The following is a 22,778-nucleotide window of genomic DNA, read 5'->3' as shown; positions in this document are numbered from 1 at the left end:
ATAATGGTAACTGTTAACATCAATACTTAGTGAAAATTGGGAACTGCTTTGTCCCCGGGATAATTAAAAGCATTATTTTCAGTAAAATGTTCAGTAGGAGTTTTTTTTAAACAACCATGCTTCACTTCGCTTTGCATGGTTTCAGACCTTAACCAAAGCAGTCCCGGGCACTGTCCATGTCCGAGGCTGCTCAGAGCGCTTTGTTCTCAGGGGCACGGGTTATAATTACATCACTCTCTGAAAGGGTGATACCCCTAAGGCAAGGTTTTCGTCTGTGAGAGGTGATCGTGGAAGGCTGCTGTCTATAGAATTTTGTAGAGCAGATGTGACTGGCTGATTTTTAATCCCTGGCGACCATATCATGTTTCTGTACTGAACAGCAGTGGAAGCAAGCCTACAGCACGCTCACCGTGCACTCACTGCGTGACAGCCCTGGACTGAGCCTCTGCTCACCGTGCTGTGTTTAGATTTCCGGCAGGTGTGTTTTACACGTGGCGACGCTAGGGAAGTGTAGGGCTGGGAAGTGGGCGCTTGAGTGGCTCTCGTTTAAGTGCGCGGTTGTAGGCAAGTTTTAAAAAAATTTTTATTTTCCAATTATAGTTGATGTACAATATCATGTCAATTTCAGGAGGGTACAACATAGTGATTAGACATTTATATAACTTCCAAAGTGATCACCCCAGACTAGTACCCGTCTGACACCACACATAGTTCTTACAGTGTTTCTGACGATGTCCCTGTGCCGTGCTTTACATCCCCGAGTCTGTTTTTATAACTGGGACTTACACATCTTAGCCTTCTCCTCTTCAGCGATCCCCCGAACCCCGTCTCATCTGGCCGCTGGCAGAGTGTCCTCTGTACCTGAGTTTGTTTCTGTTTTGTGTGTGTGTTTGTCCTGGAGATCCCACACGTAAGTGAGGTCGTATGGCATTTAGTGCTGTGGTCACAGAGGCGTAGAATGGCCATCCTCGGCTTCTTTTCCACCTAGAAGTGTAAGCCACTCCACTCTGGGCCCAGGAGGATGGTCTGGCGTCAGAGGTTGATGTCACTGTACGTGACTGGACATGGGAACTCGGAAATGACTTTCAAGTTATGTTTTAGGGACATCTACCATTGTCTTTAGTTTGCCCGGAACTCGGCCGTTCTCTTCACTGTAAGTGGGAGGAGCGAGGCCCTCGGGAGTCCCTTCTTCCCACAGGGTCCGGTCGGTCCCCTGCTTCATCCTCCTGAGTCAGCTGAGGTCAGTGTCTCATTTATTTGGTGATTTGACTGCAGAGTGTTTCATTTTCTTTTTGGCCTTAAGAGATTCTTCCCAAAGTAAAAAGGCAGCGATGTGTGTGAAAGCACTTTGTCACTGGTAAGTTGCTAGTGCAGTGTAAGTGATTTTTATCATCTCCTTCTGGAAAGAATCAGGGGGCTAGTACTAGTCCGCCCTGCAGTAGTTGGACATGAGCTCCCCATCCGGCAGCTGGAGAGATGCATTTGCTAGAGTTCCTACAGGTTGGGGGGAGCCCGAGGGCCAAGTAGAGGGGGGCCGGAGGGCTAGGTGGTCGGTGCTGTTCTCAGGGGAGGTTCATGACTTATTTTCCACGTGAAGGGACCATACCTGGGAGGTGAGGTGTTTGGGTGTCTGAACCAGGCACTGTTTCCACACGCTGTGACCTTCGTCTCTGGCTAACTGCCTGCTACCAGGATTGTGATACAAATACACTTTGAAAAGTAACAAACCCCATTTTGAGTTCTGAAACTTAAGTAGAAAGAAGAAGAAGAACAGGCTATTTTAAAGGCATAGGGGGCAGCCTCCTGTTTTCCGTGGGGTCGTGGCCGGCACTGTTCTGGCTGGCACTGTCCTGGCCGGGTGTCCCCGAGCCTGCTGCGTGCCCAGCGCCTCCTCCCCGCTACCACGTCCTGACAGCGCAGTAGCAGACGTGCCTGCCAGCCGAGACTCTCATGTGCGACGTTTACCATCCAGACACTAAACGTTTCAGAAAACCAAACCGAAAGGTACTTTTTGGAATGATCTTTTGGATAAGATACCTGAATTCTGTCGGGTCATAGGTTCGTGACAGTCATGGCTGAAGAAGGCACCACAGCCGGGGTTCTAATAGCTCCACTTGCCAAGTGCCTGCCGTACCCGGCATGTGCTGTGAGTGTCGTGGGATGTGCTCTGCGAGACTCTTCGAGGTGGCTGCATTTCCAGTTTATGACAAGGACACCGCGCCTCGGACAACACGAGGCCCTTGCTCGTCAAGGGAAGGCCCAAGCTTGGGGTTCATGTCCTGGCCCCCACTGCGCGCCCTCTGCCCGACTTGGGGTTCATGTCCCGGCCCCTACTGTGCACCCTCTGCCCAAGCTTGGGGTCCATGTCCCGGCCCCCACTGCGCGCCCTGTGCCCGAGCTCGGGCGTCTCCTCCTGGCCATGACGGATTGACAGTGTAGCCCTGCATTTAATTGGAAGCATGAAACCTGTGTCGCCTCCTTCGCTACGTGGCGCAGCGTCCTGACGCCCCTTGCCGTGGCACTTGGGTTATGGTTACTGAAGTCTGCACATTTCCGTGTATTTCACCGTGTTGAAGCGAGACTAGCTTGGCTGTGGCTCAGGCTCTGCACACGTGTCAGAGCTGACCCACCCGCCGCGCCGTGAGCTCTGGGAAAGGAGCAGATTGTTGCGGGCCCTGCAGGCCTCCCGCTGTGGTCGGCGTGGTCTGTCTGAGGAATCGCGCTGGGAAGCGGAGGAGTGATTGATAAAGAGGGAAGCAAGGACTCCACTGCCGGAGTGTGATTCAGAAACAGACGAGCTAATGCACGCGCCAGGATGGGAAGTTTTAGTGTGTAAAGGTGGAAGTAATATTATCTCTGGATTTTGCAAGAGAAAATTAGAAACACGAAGTAGCCTCCTCTCTGAAGTCTCCCTGTCCCTCTGCCAGTCTGCTAACGGCTTAGGCGCGTGATGTTCCCAGACCTTCCCAGGCCAACTTGAAACCACTCTGGGGCCTCTCCAGACATCCCGTCCCCAGGCCTGGTCGTTTCTCCCCCATGTCCCACGGTGAGCCTTGTGAGCGGACCCATGTTTGCGCTTCCTGCTCAGTTGCTTGTTAATGGCCTGGCACTATTTTTTTTAAATCTCTAACTCAGTTAGAGACCAGGGATGAGGTGTAGTATTTCTTTTGTCTCCCACAGCAAAGTACGCTGCTGGGGCGACATCCCCTCCGCGTGTCCTGTTGTCGAGCTGTGGGTGTTACCTGTCCCCATGGTGGTGGGAGCTCGACCTGTCCCCGTGGTGGCAGGGCTTGTGAACGTCACCTGGTGTGGGCTGGCTCAGCCATTCACTGGGAAGGTGCAGGTCAGTGTGTTTGGGTGTTCTCTCCGGGGTAGCCCAGATGGTCCAGAGAAGGCTCGTTCAGCCTCCTGTCTGCAGGGTCGAGGCCTACGCACTCGGAACCAGAGTGGGGGAGAGAGCGTCTTAGAATTTGTGGGGGTGCTGTCACTTAATCCCTGTTTTCCAGACAGAACCTGTACCTTCGCTTGTGCCTAATATACCTGGGACAACAATTCCCAGTCCTCCAGGGAAGGAGCTCAGGGGCACTGGATGAGAGGCATCTGGGAGAAATTTCTTCCTTTTTAAAGGACTGGTTTATCGATAATTTACATAGAGTGAAACTCACTGTTAGGAGAGAGTTCTGTGAGTTTTCACAAATGCGTGCACCACGTGACCACCACCAACCAAGACGCAAAACCGTCTGTCACCTCAGAACGGTCTCTTGTGCCCCTTCCTTGCCAGCGTCTCCTTGACGCCCAGGCCCTGGCAGCCATTGACCCGGGTTCTTTCTGTTCCTGTAGTTTTACTGTTTCCAGAATTGTATATGACCAAAATCATGAAGTACGTAGATTTTTTAAGTCTGGCTCTTTTCTTAACATACTTCATTTGAGAGTCATCATGTCATTGTGTGTATCGATTGCTAATTTCTTTTATCGCTGATGACTTTTCTACTGTGTGAAGATACCACGGTCTTTTTATCCATTCACCATTCAAAGGATGTCGGGTTATTTCCAGTTTTTGGCAATTATAAGCAAAGACACTGTAAATAAAATATTTGAAAAGACACTTAACCAAAGAGGATATACAAATGGCAAGTAAGCACATGAAAAGATGTTTCTTTTCAAATAGTTTGCTTATTTTGATTGGGTTGTTTTGTTATTATTGAGTTCTCAGAGATCTCTTGATATTCTAGAACATGTTTTTTTCCCCAGACAGGTGTTTTGCAAATGTTTTCCGCCAGTCTAGTGGCTTGTCTTTTCATTTCCTAACTATCTTTTGAAGAGCAGATGTTTTTAATTTCGATAGAGCTTATTAATGTTTTGTATGGATTGTGCTTTTGACTTTATATCTAAGAAATTTTTACCTAACTCAAGGTTACAAAGATTTTCTCTTGTTTTCTTCTAGAAGTTTTATAGTTTTGGGCTTTACATTTGGTCTATGTTTAATTTTCACATAAATTTAAATGTGAGGCAAAGTCTGCCTTGAAATTCCTTATTTTTGTATATGGATGTTTAGTTTTTCCAGCACCGTTTATTGAAAAGGCTGTTCTTTCTCGATTGAATTGCATTTATACTTTTGTTGAGATTTAACAAAACCGTGATGTTTCTGAACTCTCCGATTCTCTTTCGTTTGTCTCTGTGTCTGTCCCTTCACCAATACCGCACTGATTTAATAACTGTATGTCTTGAAATCTAGTAGTCTCAGTCCTCGAGTGTTTTTCTAAATTGTTTTGGCCGCTCTAGTTCCTTTGCTTTTCTGAATTCAAGAATCATCTTCTTGATTGCTACAAAAAATCCTGCTGGGGTTTGGATACGGATTGTATAGAGTATATAGATCAATTTGAGGGAAATTTGACATCTTAACAATATTTGGTCTTCTGGTCCATAAACATGTTATAGCTCTCCATTTTTGATTTCTATCAGAGTTTTGTGGTTTTCAGCATATAGATTTTGCACACATTTTATTAGATTTATACTTAAGTGTTTCATGTTTTGTTGCTATTGTAATTGATAGTCTTTTTTTAAAATTCCATTTCCAGTTTATCATTACTAATATATGGATACAATTAATCTTTGTTGACCTTTGTAGCCTGTGACCTTGCTAAACTCTATTAGTTCTAGTAACTTTTATTCTTTGAGATTTTCTATATAGCCAGTCATGTCGCCTGGAAATAGAGTTTAATTTCTTCCTTTCCAATCTATCAACCTTTCATGTCTTTTTCTTGTCTTGCTACACGGGCTAGGATCCCTAGTACGCTTTTGAACAGGGGTGGTGAGAATGCACAGCCTTGCCTTGTTCCTGACTTAGGGGAGAGGCCTTCAGCCTTCTGCCATGAAGAACGATGTTAGCCGTATGGTTTTTGTGACGCCTTTGCTCGAGGTCAGGACTTTTCTTTCTATTTTTAGTTAGCTCAGAGTTTTCACTGTGATAGAGTGTTGGATTTTGTCACAGGTTTCTTCTGCATCTATTGAGATGATCATTTTTTTTCCTTTGGTCTGTTGTCATGGTAAAAGGCATTGATTGATTGACAAACGTTGAACCAGCCCTGCATTCCTAGAATAAGTATCTGTTGTTTTTGAAGTGTTATCCTTTTCATGTATTACGGAATTTATCTTGCTAACAACTGTTTAGGATTTTTATGTTTATTTATGAGGGATGCTGGCCTTTTTTTTGTCTCTTTGTCTAGTTTTGGTATCAGGGTAATCCTGGACTCATAAAAAAGTTGAGACTCGTTGACTCCTTTTCTATTTTTTGGAAGACTTGTGTAAATTACTATTATTTATTCTTTAGTGTTTGATAGAATTTATCAATGAAGCCCTCCGGGCCTGGGGTTTTTTCATAGTTGAAACAATTTAAACTACAAATTCAATTTCTTTAATAGATACAGGACTGTTCAAGTTATCTTTTCTTTTTTTTTTTTTTTAAATTAATTTGGGTAGTTTATATCTTCCAAGAATTTGTCTGTTCCATCCAAGTTGTAAAATTTATGGGCACAGAATTGTTCATAATATTCCCGTGTTATTCCTTTAATATCTGTAGGATTTGTAGTGATGTTTCCTCTTTTATTTCTGCTATTTATAAAACGTGTCTCTCTTCTCCCTCCCTCTGGCTAGAGTTCTATCAATTTTATAGATTTTTTTAAAAAAAGAATTAGACTTTGGTTTTATTGTTTGTTTTTTAAATCAATTTTTATTCTCATTCTGATTTTTGCTCTTATTTTCTTTCTGCATGTTTTGGGTTTTATTTGTTCTTTTTCATATTTTTTTAAAAAAATAAATGAAAGCTGTGATAACTAATTTGAGACCTTTGTTCTTTTCTAATATGAGCATTTAATACTATACTTTCCCCTTCTAAGCACTGATGTAACTGCATCCACAAATTGTGATAATGTTGTGTTTTCATTCATCACGGTATTGCCTGGTTTCCGTCATGACTTCCTTTGTTCAGATGTTTTCTGTTATTTTCTGTTGTTACGCATTTTTGTTAGTGTCCGGTCTAATCCCTGCTGCTCACGGAGCGTGTCTTTTACGTGTTGGTCAGGTCGGGCTGGCTGGCAGCACTGTCCAGGGATGCCGAGTCCTCACTGCTCTCCTTTCTGTTCTCCAGTCAGTAATGGAAGTCAGAGTGTTAACCTTCCGTCACCGGTTGCGACTTTGTGTATTCGCCCTCGGAGTTCTTTCCCATTGTGCCTTATGTGTTTCGAAGCTCCGTTGTTAGGTACGTATGTAATCGGGCTATTACGTCTTTTTGGTGCATTGACCTCTTTATAATTAGGCACAGTCCCTCCTTATTTGTGGTAATATTTCTTGTTCTGAAATCTGCTTTTGTCAGGTAATAATATGGACCCTGCAGCCTTCTTCCGATCAGCGTCTGCGTGGCATACTTTTAATGTTCTTTTACTTTTAATTTGTGTCTTTATCTCAGGTGTCTTGTGGACAGTGTGTAGTTGGTTCTTGCTGTTTTATGCATTCTCTGTCTTTTAATTAGTGTGTTTATATTGTGTTCATTTAAAGTATATAGAAAGAAATGCAGAAATATTTCTACTTGTTTCTTTCATCCTCTTTTGTCTGCTGTGGGATTGTTTTAATATTCTATTTTATCCGCATTGCTGGCTTATTTACTCGTTAAGAACTTTTTGTAGTATCTGCCCTAGGGTTTACAATACAGTCTTTAATTAATCATCGTTAAAGATTTTTAATTAAGGAATTTGAAATCTTTAAAAAAATGCTTCAGGTGTACTGTGAGCACCCCAAAGCAGTGTCTTCCCATCTGTTATTCATATTTATTTCAGATCTCTTTTCTGATTGTCCCTGTATCTGGGTGGCCTCCGAGCCTGGCTCTGTTGGTTACTTCGTCACTTCACTGTGGGCTTTTTGTTTTCCTGGCTGTTATAATTTCTGATTGCATGTTGGACATTGTGTGTAGGACAATTGTTTGTGTGTGGGGGGCTGGTGTGAGAGGTCCAGCAAACTTTTTGTGTCATGGGCCAGGTAATAAATACTTTGAGCTTAGAGAGCCACATAGGTTTCTGCTGCACATTATTCTCCTGTTCGTTTGGTTTTTTTTTTCTTTTTAAATAAACCTTTTAAATGTTAAAACCAGTCATAGCTCACAGCCTGCACAGAAACAGGCCACGGCTGCGTGTGGCCCTGGGCCACAGTGCATCAGCCTCTGCGGGAGAGGGACTGTGTCGTTTGTCCCCAGAAATGGCACACCTCTTGTCAGCGCCTGAGGGCCTGAGCTGGGTTTGGGCTTCATTGTTGCCATGGTTACCTTCCGTGCACCCTGGCTTCAAGTTCCTCTAACTTTTCTTGTCTGAGGGTGCAGATACATGCAAAAATGAAATTGGGGCAATTTTTTAAAATTTTATTTAATTAGTTTCAGGAATACAGTACATCGGTTAGACGTTTCTGTGATTTCTAAAACGACCCCCTCACCCCCCATTGCTGCTTCTCTCCTCTGGGTTTTCGCCTACCATTAATCTGTCAATGCTCCCTGCATTCCCTGTGCCGGCGGAGCAGTTTCTTATACCATGTACAAAAACGAACTCAAAATGGATTAAAGATTTAAACATAAGACCCAAAACCATGAACTCCCTGAAGCAAACACGGGCAGTAAATTCTGACGTCGGTCTCCGTGATGCCATTCGGATGTGGCTCCTCAGGCAAGGGCAACAAAGGAAAAACAAACGGGACCCAACCAACTAAAACGTCTTTGCACAGCAGAGGAACCATTAACAAAACAGAAAGAAGCCTGCCGAAATGGGAGAAGACGTTCGCAATGATGCCTCCAATGAGGGGTTAATATCCAAAATGTGTTAGGAGCTCACACAACAGCAAGAAGATAGTCCCACTGAAAAGTGGGCCGAGGCCCTGGGTAGACTTATCTCCAGAGGACGTGCAGGTGGCCAACAGACGCACGAAAAGATGCGCAGCATCACTAATCACCATGGAAATGCACATCAGCACCCCAGTGGGTTCCCACCTCACACCTGTCAGAATGGCTGTCGTCATAAATCAGCGGACTAGCGCTGGAGAGGATGTGGAGAAGGGAGTTCTCGTGCTGGTGGGATTGTGAATCAGCGTAGCCGCGATGGAAAACGGTATGGAGATGCCTCAAAAAAATAAAAAATGTAACTGCTATATGTTTTTTTATATAATTATATATAATTGAAATGGCTATATAAAAGTATAGCAATTTCACTTTTGGGTGTTTATCTGAAGACAAAAACACTCATTTGAAAAGACAAATGCATCCCTATGTTCACTGCAGCGTTATTTACAATAGCCAAGCTACGGACGCAACCTAAGCGCCCATCAATAGATGACTGGATAAAGAAGGTGTGGTACAAACATACAGTGGAATATGACTCAGCCGTAAAAAGAAGGCGGTCTCGCCATTTGCGACAACGTGGATGGACCTAGAGGGAATTATGCCAAGTGAAATAAGTCAGAGAAAGACAAATGCCACATGGCTTCACTTATATGTGGAATCTGAAAACAAAAACAAATGAGTAAAGAAAACAGACACAGACCCATAGATACAGAGAACAGGCCGACGGTTGCCGAAGGGGAGGCTGGGCCTGGGCGGGGAAGAAGGGAATCGCCCGGCCGCGCTCGGCTGGGTCGTGAGTGCGTAGAGGGCGGTTGGTTTTCCCTGGTGTACGCTTTATTTTCTGATTTTTAAAGGCTTCATTAAGAACACGTAAAATAGGGATTTTGGGGCACCCCAAAATATCTCATTGGAGGCTCTTAAAGAATTTTATGGCAGCATTGTTTATAATAGCATTGATCAGGAAACAACCCAAGATGTTCATCGAGAGAAGAATGGATGATAAATTATAATTCATGGACTGCAGTGGATGAACTGCAGCTTCTGTTATCAATTCAGGTGAATCTCTAAAGCATAATGTTGAGTGAAAACTAGTTAGAAATAATATACATACAGACCAAAAAAAAAAGGAAAAAAAAGAAGAAAACATAGTAAAGATGTCAGTTCTCTTCCAAACTGATACCCTGGTTTACTGTGATGACAGTCCAGATCCCAGCAAAATTCTTAACAGTGGAAGCAACGTTGTTCTAGAATTTATGTGAAAAAGCAAAGGAATTAGAATAGGTAAAACAAATTTGGTAAAGAAAAATAAATTCGAGAGATTACTGTTAAAAAAGAAAAAGCCCACATTCGTCTAACCCTTCCTTGTGCTGAGGGTGGGGACTGAGTTGCCAGAGAGCCAGCCTTCTGCAGCGTTCTGGCCCACCCTCCCCTGTCAGCCTGGCCTTCGGGTCTGTACCCGGAGGGTGACGGTCCAGCCCTTGCTTCCCCCCCACCGCCAGCATCTCTCCCTCCAGCTGTAGCCGGCTCTCCCAGTGGAGGGAGGGGAGGCCTCCGTTCCTGTCTACCTTTGTCTGGGGGTGTCACCCGCCTCCTGATCCTGCCCTCCCTGTGGCAGCCACAATCTGCCCAGTGTCTTGGGCAGGCCTGGTACTAGAGGCAGTTTCCTTCCCGTCCTCCCAGATAGGAGGACGCTAAGGGTCTGGGCCCAGGACAGCCTGCCCCTCCCCAGGGTGCAACAGGTCTGCTTTTCACTGGGCCCCGGAGGCTCCTGTTCACTAGGGGAAGCTCTGAGGGGCCTGTGGCCGTCCCCACCGAGGCTGTGTTCAGTCCACTCTTCCAGTCCACTTAAAAGGTTTCTAAGTGTAGCGCTGACAAAGAGGTGCAGGTTTTGAGCCTGGTTCCAGTTAGCAGCGTCCCATCAAGAAGACACTTAACGGCATGTCGAGGCTTCGGGTCGGGAGAAATGGCGATTGCTGGGCCGCCTGCTTCGGGCGGTATTTGGTGTCGGGCTGTCGTTCAGTCTAGCTGTGTCTTAGCGGGTGCTGCGGTATATGCAGCACCGCCAGGTTGTGTGACTCCACGGAGCCTGCACATGGGAAGAGAGGGGATGCGGTGCGAATCGTGACCCTGGCACTGTGGCCCTGCATAGAGGCTGCGTCTGCGTGTGGTCTTGGGGGGATTTGCTGCCCTCAGAGGAAAGGGAGACGCCTCTGAAAGCAGCCTTGTCAGTGGTCGGAGCCGCAAACAGCGTGGAAAGCCCTAGGCGTTTCAGTGCAGCATTTTAAGTTACACGATGGTGAGTAACACCTGAGGACGGGAGGTCATGACATAGATGACGATCTGTCGTTCGGAAAGGCCACGAAGCCTTGCGGGGCAGGCCCCTCCCCGCATCCTTGCAGACGTTTTATTCTAACCAGCGCCCCCTCCTCCCCAGATCCGGACGCGGAGGTGCGTCTCCACGTGCTGCGCCTCGTCCAGTCGGTGGTCCTGGAGCCGGAAGTCGTGGCCAGGTCGGGCCCTGAGCTGCGGAGCTCGCTGCCCCTGCAGCGCATCCGGGCCCTGTCGGAGAGCCGCAACCCCCGGCTGCAGGCCGCGGCCCGCGAGCTCCTGGAAGACCTCCACGCCCTGGGGCAAGACGCGTAGGGGCGCGCCGGGTCCGTGCCCCTGCCCCAGGCCCCCACTCTGTGCTGAACCGCCCCGCGCCACGAGCCGCAGATGGCCTGCCGCGCTTGACTAGAGACGAGCATGAACTGACAGGTGTCCGCGTAGCCTCCTCCGGGGCGGGCAGGCGGTGACCTCGCCGCGAGCCGGGGAGAGAGCCCGCCCTCCCGGTGAGGCGCGTCAGCTGGGCCGGAGGAAGCGGGCCTGGAAGAGCCACTCCTGCGTCCAAGGGTTCCCCTGGGGTTCCCCCGGAGTGGGGGACAACGCGACCCACCTCCGTCGTCTGTTTTCCTCACACGCATCTCTGAGAATTCATGCTCTCTCTAGTAATTATAACGAACCCCCCCAAATGCAAGTTCGCCCTCAAACCTTTGGCGAGCTGCTGTTTCAGGTGGCTTTGGACTTTCAGTTCTGTAACTGTGTGCCTCCTTTATTTTTGAATAAAGTCATAGATGTTGTCCAGCGGTCATTTCTGAAGTTCTGGGCTTGGGGTTGGGGAGCGCGTGTGACAGCGCCCGGGCTGGCTGCTCTGCTGGTCCCTTTGGCCACAAATGCAGGTGTTCACGTGACAGATACCCTGAACCAGCCTCAGAGGTCAGAGCACGTGCAGTGGGTGGATGCTGCTTACCTATGCACACGGGCCCGTGTCCAGGTCCCTCACCGTGGACCCCCGCTGCACCTGGGCCTCCGGCCGGGGACCAGTTCTCACAGCACCATGCGGGGTGGCAGTTGCATCTCGGGGAACAGGTTTCTGCCTTTCTTCTGGTGCCGCGTCCTTCAGTGCGACGTCATCGGGCGTCCTGTGAGACCCCCACAGTGCTGGCCTCGATGCTTGTAAACCGTTTCTGCTGTGTGGCATTTGGGATTAAGTCCTCTTTTCCCTTAGGGAGGCCGTTGTAGGCCACGTACAGATCAGGGCCCAGGCTGAGCGGGCAGCTTCGAGGACGCCACACCTGCCCGAGTTCCGTGAGCCAGCGAGTTGCGAAGCGCTGGTCCTCGGAACTGGGCAGGCGCTGCGCAGGTGTTTAAAATCCCTGCAGGCAGATGCCGGGCCATCTCTGCCACGGGATCTGTAGGTCCCGGTTCCTGGCGAAGAAAATCGAGGACATTGTGTTTGTGTCCTTTTTCTAGCATGGAATTCTTGTCTTTTGTTTGTTCGAGAAGGTAACGAGAGCTGAGCCAGCGTAATCGGTTCGTGCTGCCTCTAGACACGCTGGGCGTTTTTCCTGCCAAGGGGGATCTGTGACTTACAGCGAGAGACGAAGCTGGGCCAAACCTGTGGGTATCACGAAGTTATCAGTGGTGGATGTGATCAAGAAGGATGTTTTTTCTCCTAATTTTTAAGTGCTAAGGACAGCAAGAGTCCTCATGAAAACTTCATGGAGAAATGTGACAGATACGTGTTTTGAATGCATGTCACAGGAAAAGTAAGGCCAGTTTTAAGGAGTGACTGGCCTTTGTGTTGGAGCAGGATCAGAACTTCATCCCTTTTTGTGGATGAATAACATCCCGTCATATCTGTGGCCCGCATGCTTATCCATTCGTCGGTGGTGGGCACTTGGGTTGCTTCCCGCTTCTGGCTGTAGTGCACAGGGCTGCGGTGAGTGTTGGTGGGCCAGCAGCTGTTTGGGTCCCTGCCTTCCAGTCTTGTGGGTGCACACCTCACGTGATTGCTGTATCACCGGCAGTTCTGTTTGTCTGTTAGAGAGACCGCCCAGCTGTTTTCCACGGCGCCGCCCCATTTTACGTTCTCACCGGCGGCCGCGCACGAGCTTTCCAGTTTCACCAGCTCCTCCAACGCTCATTCTTTTGTGTTTGAATCGCAGCCGTCCTGGCGAGCGTGAGGTGCTGTCTCGCTGTGGTTTAGATTTGCGTTTCCCTAGTGACTAATGGTGCTGGGCATCTTTTCACATGCTTATTGTCCACTGGTATATCTTTGGAGAAATGTCGATTCAAGTCTTTCGCTCATTTTTTAATTGGGTTGCTTTTTTTCGTTGAGTTGCAAGAACACTTGACGTATTCTGGATGTTAACTCCTTATCAGATCCATGGTTGTCAAATATTTATCCCCATTCCGGGGGGTCGTCTTTTCAGTCTGTTGATTGTGTCCTTTAATGTACAAGAGCGTTAAATTTTGATCAGTTCGACAGTCTCTTTTCTCTTTTGTCGCTTGTGCTTTTGGTGTCCTGTCCAAGAAATCACGGCCATAAATTCATGGTCACGAGTTTGTTTTCTTCTAACGGTTTTATAGATTTAGCTCTTCAGTTTAGGTCTTCGGTTCTTCTGAGTTAGGCCTCTGGGTCGATTTCCGTGTGTGGTGTTCTGTAAGGGTCCAGCCTCATCCTTTTGCTTTTGGATAAATAGTTTTCTCAGCACCATTTGTTGAATTTTGGAATTGTCATTTGGAAATATTACGTGATTTTCAGAACGTGTTCATTTGGAAATATTACGTGATTTTCATTTGGAAATATTACGTGATTTTCAGAACGTGTTCGTTATGCTCGTCGTAGTTTAAAAACACCTGGTCTGGTCTGTGTTCACGAGGAGCCTATATGGTGAGGGTTTTAGGCGGTCCCCGTGGACCTTCAGGAGCTGCTTCGCCCCCTGCGTGCGTGGTTAACGTTCTCTGAACGCAGCGCAAAGCGACTGTCCGAAAGGGTGACTCCTGGTCGCGTAGTTTATTACGTTTTTAAGTGGAGGCATTTGCGGCTCAGCTTTTCAGTGAAACGGTGTTCTGCACCCTTACACTGGAGCGTCTGGGACAAGTGTCCTGGAGCGTGTGAGGGGCGCGTCTGCAGGCGGCAGGGAGTGCGCAGACGCGGGCCGGGGGCCGCTCGCGGTTCGCTCTGTGTGGCGGCAGATGGCTGGAGAGCGGGGACAGAGCAGCCTCTGATTTACGTTTTAAGACGTAAAACACCTCCAGCTTCAGGTCACCAGATGGCCCTGAATCCGACTTCTGCCCCACACTCTGAGCAGCAGGAGTCCGAGACGCCCAGACGGGCGGAGTGACCGTGTCCAGGGCGAAGCCCTCGCTCTCCCGGGCGCCGCGGGCAGCTCCTGTAGCGCCCCGCCAGCAGCCCGCCGACTTGCCACCCCCAGGCCGGAGGCCCGGTGTGCGGGTTCTCGCTGGACCCTGCACCTGCCTCTCCCTGCACGAGCTCGGACGGTGCCGTGGTGGCACGTACCGGCGACGGCAGAGAGTGCCTGCCTGGTGCCCACCCCGGAGGTGTGCCCGCTCTCAGTGACAGCCCCCTTCCCGTTGCGCCCGCCTGCACCTGCGCCGAGGCTGTGGTCCCCGGCCGTCACGCAGTCGCGGAGCGCGTTGGCGGTCCCCTCGACGTCTCCTCATGGGCGCTCGCACACGTGTGCCTGTTCCGGGAGTGTGTGGGGAGCCCCCATCGTTAGCTGGCAGGGACCTCTTCCCCTGGACAGGAGAGTCACGTTCGTTGAGTGCAAGTGGGCCAGCGCTGGGCCTGCTCCGGCCGAGGCTCGCAGGCAGGGGAAGCATTTGGTAGTGCGGTGGTTTCTGTGAAAGTGAAGGTTTCCGTTAGTGTCAGCCCCGCAGCTGGACGGAGAGCATTCGGGGTCCTGGTGGGGTGTGTCGCTCATGCCAGTGTCCTCACAGCCACGTTCTGCAGGTGGGGGCGAGCCCAGGGCCCCTCAGCTGCCCGCCCGCACGGCAGAGCTGCCATCTGAGCCTGTGTCCCTCTTTAGGAGCCACAGCACGATGTCCTCGTCCCCCTGGGTGTGTGCCCGCCCTCCCCTGAAGTCACTTGTCCTCCAGACCCGGGCCTGGTCCTGCTCTCGGGTCTTCACGTTGTGGTGACCAGTGGCTTTGATTCTGGCTCCCTCTTTGGCCAGCAGGCCCTGGGTGCCACCAGCAGGCCCAGCGGGTCATAGGGTGGGGAGAGGGAGGCAGAGGACAGTGACCTGGCTTCCCCTGGCCTGGAATAGCCGAAAGCTTCTCTCTTCCAGTCTTCCTTTGAGATCCTGCAGAGTGTAGACAAGAAAGCCAGGAGTGGACAAACTCTCTTTCCTGCTGTCGGCCGGAAAGCCAGCTCCAAGCCGGCCAGGATCGGGGCTGACAGCTTCACTCCTCTGCTCTGGGGCACGGCCCTGGGGGGCGGAGGGAGGGGGCTCCCCCGCGGGAAGGGCTGGTACCTTTTATTTTTGTTCTTTAAATGCTCGTAGAAGAGAGATGCAGGGCAGCTGAGGCCTGAAGCCATCACAGTGGAGCACGCCCCCCTCGTTGGCAGGAAATTCACAAAAGGCGCGTTTTCCTGGGACCCGAAGCTGGCTTCGGGGATCACGGCCGCTCTCTGCGGGGAACTGTTCTCATGTCTGCCTTTGTAACCACATCGTACACTTCTGCCCGTGACTCTTCTCGATGAACCAGTGTCCACCCCGCCCACCAGGGAAGTGAGCTTTCCAGACTCTTGGTGCGACACCTTGGCATTTGAACACTCTTCTGTGGATTTGAGAGTAGGAGGCAGCTTCTCATGTCAGGATGAGTGTGTCACCTCCGCGAGCGTCCTGGCCACAAACAAGGCGGCAGAGGCTCCTGTGTCACCTCCGCGAGTGTCCTGGCCACAAACAAGGCGGCAGAGGCTCCTGTGTCACCTCCGCGAGTGTCCTGGCCACAAACAAGGCGGCAGAGGCTCCTGTGTCAGCTCAGATCGTGCTGGGCAGAGGTGGCTCAGGTTTCGTCCTGACTAGGCACCGGGAGTGGCGAGGCCTTTCTGCCCCAGCCACGCTGTGACCCTGCGGACGCCGCCTGGGGCGTGTGCTGTGTCCGTGGGGCGTGGCTGTGTCCTCTCTTCAGGTCCCCCCAGTCTGCAGGCAGGTGCCCTGGGGGGTCCTTGGGGGAGCAGGGCGGGGCCCCTGCCTGCACCACCGGCTTCCGGGGAGCCCCGCCCCAGTGGCTGTGCAGAAAGGGTTACCCTTGGGTGGGAGGGGGGGCGACACGGCCCAGCTTCTCGCCCGTCCTGACTCCACCAGGGCCCTGGCTCCCCGGGAGCGGGGTAGGAAAGGGCCTTTCCTGGGCGGCTTGGCCAATGGAGGCCTCCATGGCGAGGCCCTGGGCTCCTGGATTTTGTCTGGGAGCATGTCAGTGGATGGCCAGGGCACCCTGGCCGAAGCCACAGTGACCACTTTCCTGTGACATCCCTCTTGCTGCTGAGCTTCCCCTCTCCTTCCTCTTTCCCTCCCCACAATATGTGCCACCATGAGGTCTCCCAAAACCCGCCCCCCCCAAAACATTTCCTGCCTGAATCCGGTGTGGACGTGTTGCAGGTCTTTGTAATGATGTCCCTGACAGGTCAGTGGGTGGCTATAGCCACAGGTCTAGTTTGTGTGTGTCTCTGTGCGGCTGTGTGCACGTGTGCATGTGTGTGCCTGTATGTCTGGATGCATCTGTGTGCATGCGTGTGTGCCTGTGTGCAGGCATGCATGTGCCTGTGTGCATGCATGCGTCTGCGTATCTCTGTATGCATGTGTTTGTGTGCATGCATGCATGCGTTCTTGTGTCTGTATCTGTGCATCTGCGTGCATGTGTGTGTACCTGTGTGCATGCATGTGCCTGCGTGTGCACACATGCATCTGTGTATGTGTGTGTGTGCATGTATGTTTGTGTGTATGTGTGTCTCTGTCTGTATCTGTGTGTCTGTGTGCATGTGTGTATCTGTGCATCTGTGCATTTATGCATGTGCCTATGCATGCATGTGCCTGTGTGTCTGCATGTGTCTATATGTGCCTGTATCTGTGTGTGCGTCTGTGTGCATGCATGTGAGAGTCTATCTGTGCATCTGTGTGCATGTGTGCGTGTGACTTTGTGTATCTGTGCATGCATGCATGCACCTGTGCGCAAGTGCAGGTCTGTCATCTCTTCACCGCTAAGCCTGGGTCTTGCCTCTAGTCCAGTCAGGCCACCCTGTTGTGCCTATTCTCCAAGCACCTGCAATCCTGGTGGGAATTTGGCTACAAACGAGAACACCACAGGCTCTGTGCATAGACTTCTTTCCCGGGAGCGGAAGGGAGACACACAGAAGAATAAAAATCTAGAGGTGGCCGCGTCCTGGGCGGGCCTCAGCCATGTTTCGAGCAGACGGCACCCAGGCGAGGCTGGGTCACTGAGCACCTCGTGTGGGGCTGGCCCGGGGCTGCCCATCCTTACCTGCATCCTGACTGAATGGACCGGTCCCAGAGGGACGGTCATTCTCGCCGGTGTCCTGGTCGGGCATGTCCTCTGTGGAGCTAGGAGAACCCGTGGTGAGGTTTTCCAGGGCGGACGGGCCTCTGCCATGGGGTGGACTAGGGTTCAGGCTGGACATTTCTCCTCCTGTCCCCTCACCGTGTCCCCGTGTTGGACAGGGCCTGGGATTTGTGTGCTTGCTGGAGGGGCTGGGGTTGCAGGACCCCTGAAGTGTCCAAGTGACACATTTTGCACTGTTGACACTGAAGGCCTTTACATCCATGTTTCTGGGGATGTTTGTCTGTGTTGAAGTGTTTTTGGCTGTAGACCAAGTATACTGTGCTCAGACATTTAGTCAGGCCAGAGGAGTCTGTGACAGGTGACAGAGGCCATCTCTGAGCCCTGTGGGACAAACCGGGAACTGTCTGTCCTATGACCTAAAATCCCTTCCTTAATTTGTTCTCCACTGTGCTGGGAAAAACCCACTTCTGGACGTTGCTGGGAGAAAAGCCCCGTCTTCAGAGGAGCCGCAGTCCCAGGGAGACGTGTGGGCGAGGTCCCCGCCGGAGGCCCGGCTTCGGGGCCGGGGATCCGTCTCGGAGGCCCAGCCGCCTCCTGCTCTGGTCCAGATCGGACACTGCCTCGAGCCTGTTGACGTCATCAGCACAAGAGACTCAAAGCCAGGAACAAGACCGCCTGTACCCTGGGGCTCCTGATGCTATCGCCTCGGCAGGAAGCCCGGCTGGGCTCCGGGCAGGTGGACAGCTTTCCTGTTTGTGCCCCGATGAGTCACGCAGATTCTGGGCCAAGGGCCATCGTCCGCCCCGACGGCAATCCCCAGGCCATGGCCGGGGCCCTCGCCCAGCAGGCGCTTCAGGCAGCAGAGTGGCGTCTCCCCCTTGATCAGCACGCACTACCGCTCTTCCAGGTCCTTCTGGAATGTCATGCTCTGGGCTGTGCCTAGCCTGGCCAGAGCTCCGTGCTGGGTGAGGGGACTTCGTTGGTGCTTTGGGGTTCCCAGGGGCTAAAGACTGTGCACGCCGAGAAGAGCACACTAAGCAATGTTCAGCTCGTTTCTGTCTCTGTGAATCTGCGTGCACTGTCTCTGGGCCGGGGGTCAATTAAGTCATCTGTCACAGCTGTCAAGGCATTTCCCATGGCTCCAGCACAGCTGCCGACTGGCCAGGCCAATGCCCACAGCCCAGCAGGGCAGCCCTGCCCCTCGAGTGGGAAGCAGCATGCTCCCACCAGGCCCTGCATGGCCCGGGGACCCCCCGGGAGCAAGCCCATGAAAACAGGGACGGTGGGGCCCTGGTGCCCCCGTCACAGGAGAGGAGAGCACGCTCCCACGGCGACTGATGCCCACAGGCCCTCCTCCGCCCGTGACTTGACAGTTCTTCATTCTTAGACAGTCAGGCCACTGCCGGAGCAGGCGGCCGGGGGACAGGCCACGTGGGAGGGCAGAGCGGGGAGCCCCAGTCCGAATCGACTTTCGCCCCGGCTTCGGAGCATGGCCCGTGTGTGTTGCCCCAGGTTTCACGTTTTCCCAGATGGCATTTAATCTGGGCTCCCGTTAACATCTGCTTGCATTTCCTTAGCACATGCCGAGCACGCAGGAGGCGGGAGGGGGCCTCCGGCCAGGAGCAGACGACCTGCAGACAGTGCACACGAGGCAAGTGACGCTGCCCGGCAAACCTGTCCTGATGCCGGGTCCCGAGGAGGCTGGACCGGGCGGCCTGGCCCCTCCACACGGCGACCAACAGGGCGGCCCAGCCCCCTTACCCTGCCCGCCCCCCGGCCATACTGCTGGCCTTCAGCCTGTGCCTGCAGTGCGGATGTGTCTGAGACTCACCTGGCTCTCTGCGGCTGCCCAGGTTCCCTCCCTCTGATGTGGCCACCATCTGCCCCTCAGTCGTCTAGAGGGTGCCGGTTAGGTGAAAGGCAAGCAGGGGTTTTGCAGGGTCTGTAACCTGGTACCCAAAAGCTTTGCAGCCCGGAGCCTTTCTCCACGTGACCCCGAGCAGCTCTGCCTCTTGTGGGGCAACTGTCAGCCCTGGACCCCGGCTCATCTTCACTCCAGCCACTGCTGTCCACAGTTATGTCCTGCCCTTTGCCCTTGGCCTGGGCTCCTTGGACAGGACGGTGGACTGCTGGGCCCACCTGGTCAGCCTGCTCGGGGCAGCACACAGGCGCCCCACTTCCTGCCTGGGGCAGATGATGCTGGGGTGCATTCTCCTCAGCCCCTCAGAGGGTTCCCCGGGCACTGAGCCTTAGTTGCTGCTATGGACTGCATTTTTGTGTCCCCCAGAATCATATGTTGAAGCCCCAACCCCAGGAGGGGGGCCTTTGGGAGGTGAGAGGTTGTGAGGTAGGGCCTGGTGATGAGTGGTACCCCACAGGAAGTGACGAGAGCGGCGGTGTCTTCCCCTGCCACGTGAGGATGTGACGAGGACGTGGCCATCTGTGAGCCAGGAAGCAGGCCCTCACCAGACACCGGATCTGCCTGCTCCCTGGGGGCGGAAGATTCTGGCTTCATGGGGCCCTCGAGCAGCTTCTCCTTGAGCTCTGCCCTTCCTGGAGACAAACATCACCAAGACCTGCTCTTCCTAGAAAGCTGGTTTCTAGAATTTTCCCTTCTGGGAAGACTGAGGAGGCCTGAGTGTGTGTCCGCATAAGCATTCGCTTAGCCCTGGGTTTGGGGATCTGGTTCACATCTGGGTTATAGACCCATTCTCACTGGGCGGTGGAGGGCCGTTGCCTCATTTCGGGGTCCACATCCTAACCCCTCTCTCCTCGTGTTTCCTGGTTCAGGTCTGCCTGGCCCTGCTGAGGCTCTGAGGGAGGCCACCTGGGGGCCCCAGTCGTGGTCCTGGCCCAGGACAGTCTAGAGAGGGAGTAGGGGGAGCANGGGGGGCCCCTGCTCCCAGGAGTCTGGTGCTGGGGGAGTATTGGTGCCGAGCGGGTGGGGTATGTGTGCCTGTGTGTGTGCCTGAGTGTGCCTGTGCGCACGTGTGTGGGTATGTGCACGCACATGCCTATGCGTGCATGTGTGCCTGTGTGTGTGCACGTGTGGGTGTGTGCACGCACATACCTGTGCGTGTCAGCGTGCCCGTGTGTGCACAAGTGTGCCTGTGTGCATGTGTGGGTGTGCGCACACATGCCTATGCATGTATGTGTGCCTGTGTGTGTGCACGAGTGTGCCTGTGCACACGCGTGTGGGGGTGTATGTGCCCGTGTGCTTGCATGTGAGTCGTGGGCACGTGCGCATGTGCATGTATGTGCACATGTACTCACGCGCCTGTGTGTATGCTTGTGTGTGTCATATGCATGTGTATGGACGTGTGTGTACGTGTGCCTGCGTGTGAACTGGAGCCCGCAGGCAGCTAAAGCTCCAGCCTGACAGACACTGTCCCCCGGGAGCCCTCTCCGAGGTCCCTGCCAATCCCCGCTCCCCTCTGGCTCATCCAGGGCTGGGCCTGAGGCAGCCTGTGCTGCCCAGGACGGCCCTCTCGGGCGTCCGCTGCCTGCCTTTCGCACACCCCCACTCACTGGCTCTAGGGTCCCCAGGCCGGCCAGCCCTCCCGGCCCTCGGCCACAGCCATCGGTGCTCACGCAGCCCGCCCCCCACTGGAGCATTTCCTCCACGGCCAGCGTCGGGGCGGCTGCCTCAGGAGCACCGCTGCCTCTTGCCGGCTCGCGCACCATCACGCCCTCCTGCCCCCCCAGCCTCCCCACCTCCCAGGCTTTCTGTCCAGACCCCACGACCCTGTCCTCCGGGGTGTCCTCTGGAGCATGCAATGGGTGGTTGTCACATGAGTGGCTGTCGGGGTGACAAGGGGGCTATGCCAGGAAATGAGCGAGGACGCCCAAGGCGAGTGCCCATGTGGCACGGCCAGCCCCAGGCCGGGGGCCAGGGCAGCGGGGTGGGCAGAGGGCCCTTCCGGGGCACTGCTTACAGGGCGCAGAGAGAAGGCGTGAGGGCCTCGGGTTCCCCACCGGCTGCCCACGTGCTGCACCAGGCCACACATGTCCTAGGCCTGGGAGGCAGACAGGGCAGCCCCGCCGGGGGGCGGGGATGTCTAATCACCGAGTTCCCGAGTTCCCGTTCTCCCTGCGAGGAGCTGGCAGAAAAGAAACGAGTCGAGAATGGTTGTCACAATAATCCACCTCCCTTCTCCCTGCGCCTGCGCCTCTCCGGGGGCTGGGGGAGGCCGTCTGCGGAGAGCACAGTGGCCGTGGTGCCCAGTGTCCAGTGGCAGCCTCTGCAGCGAGCGTTGGGGCCGGAGCCTGGCTCTCAGCCCCTCTGTCTGGGGCTTGGCCTGGGACCAGGGGTCCTTTCGTCCCGGGTGCCGATGTGAGTTCACGTTTTTGTGACTCAGCAGTGACAGGCTCGTGTCTGGTCTTCACGGTAGGTGACTCAGCTTGGACTCCTGGCCTGAGGGTGCGGGGGGGACGCGTGGCGAGCGTGGGCAGTTGAGAACAAGCCCCCGGGGGTGAGGCCCTGCGGGCCCAGTGTGAAGTCACAGCACAAGCAGACGTGCTCTTCCCGAGGGGTACAGCTTCGACAGCCACGTTAGCTGTGTGGCTTGCGGGCTGGTGCCCCATGTGGGGACAGGTTCCTAAGATTCACTTTTAGGGCGACAGCTCGAGCACTTGGGTTTAGGGTCAGCCTTCGGCTGGAGTGGCCCCAGGAGCCCGGGCGAGGACAACAGCCCCTCCCCGCAGTTCTGATGGGCTGTGTCCGCCCCCCGATGGCGCGGCACCCTGCGAGCAGCTGGCAGCCCCAAGCTGCTGTCACTCAGGCTCAATACTGTATGTTTCAACAGCGTCCAGTGACTCCGGTAACCACACACGTGTGTGTGTGCGTGTGCACGCATGTATGAGTGAGTGTGTGCACGTGCGCTTGCACAAGAGCTTGGGCTGCTCTCGCCTGTGGTTCCTGCCGGGTTCACGGCTTGTCCGGCACGGCCTGCCCTGGGCGCCAGGAGGGCCTGGCACGCTCTGGCTCGGAGACGTGAAGCGACACGTCCTGAGACAGTGACAGTCCCGGCAGAGACGGAGCATGGGCGTGAGCTAGCTGCCGCACAGAGTGACGATGGGTGCTGTTGAACCAGCACATGGAGGATGGTGGAGACGGGGGGGCGGGGAGAGGGGGAGGCCCGCTGTGCTGATGTCCCCAGACGGCGTGCTCTGTGACGGCGGGCCCCCCCTAACCCTGGACCTGAGCACCAAGCATCGGCGGAGGACGGACACAGTCTGCGTGTCGCGTGGCCGTGGCCGCCCACCACGGGGACAGCTGGCTGAGCGCGTGCTGGGCTTCAGCATCGGGTCTTGTCTATGCTCCGGGGGTGTCTGGGGCCACCAGCCACGGACGGTCTGCTGGAGCAGCAGCTATGGGGACATCCTTGTGGTGGCCACATCCAGCGTCCCGGAGGGTCAGCCTCACGGAGGCCACATCCAGCGTCCCGGAGGGTCAGCCTCACGGAGGCCACGTCCAGCGTCCCGGAGGGTCAGCCTCACGGAGGCCACGTCCAGCGTCCCGGAGGGTCAGCCT

At 53.5% G+C, this 22,778-nt stretch overlaps 1 protein-coding gene across 3 annotated transcripts in view; it reads left to right on the top strand.

Moving 5' to 3' along the window:
- Nucleotides 1-22,778, top strand: part of HSF2BP (heat shock transcription factor 2 binding protein) — a 75,239-nt gene that overhangs the window by 43,412 nt on the left and 9,049 nt on the right. Inside the window, exon 9 of one of the 3 annotated variants that reach the window (XM_039857943.1) lies at nucleotides 10,809-11,493. The exons of the other annotated variants lie outside the window; for them this stretch is intronic. Within the exon in view, the coding sequence (XP_039713877.1) occupies nucleotides 10,809-11,017 (209 nt within the window). The 3' untranslated portion in view covers nucleotides 11,018-11,493. Of the gene's footprint in view, nucleotides 1-10,808; nucleotides 11,494-22,778 lie in introns of those variants that run through there. 3 annotated transcript variants of the gene reach the window in all.

This window comes from Pteropus medius, unplaced genomic scaffold, assembly GCF_902729225.1.
Source record: "Pteropus medius unplaced genomic scaffold, Ma_sr-lr_union100, whole genome shotgun sequence".
NCBI classification, from domain to species: domain Eukaryota; kingdom Metazoa; phylum Chordata; class Mammalia; order Chiroptera; family Pteropodidae; genus Pteropus; species Pteropus medius.
Note: the sequence above shows the minus strand (reverse complement) of the source record. Positions and strands in the feature narration are given on the sequence as shown.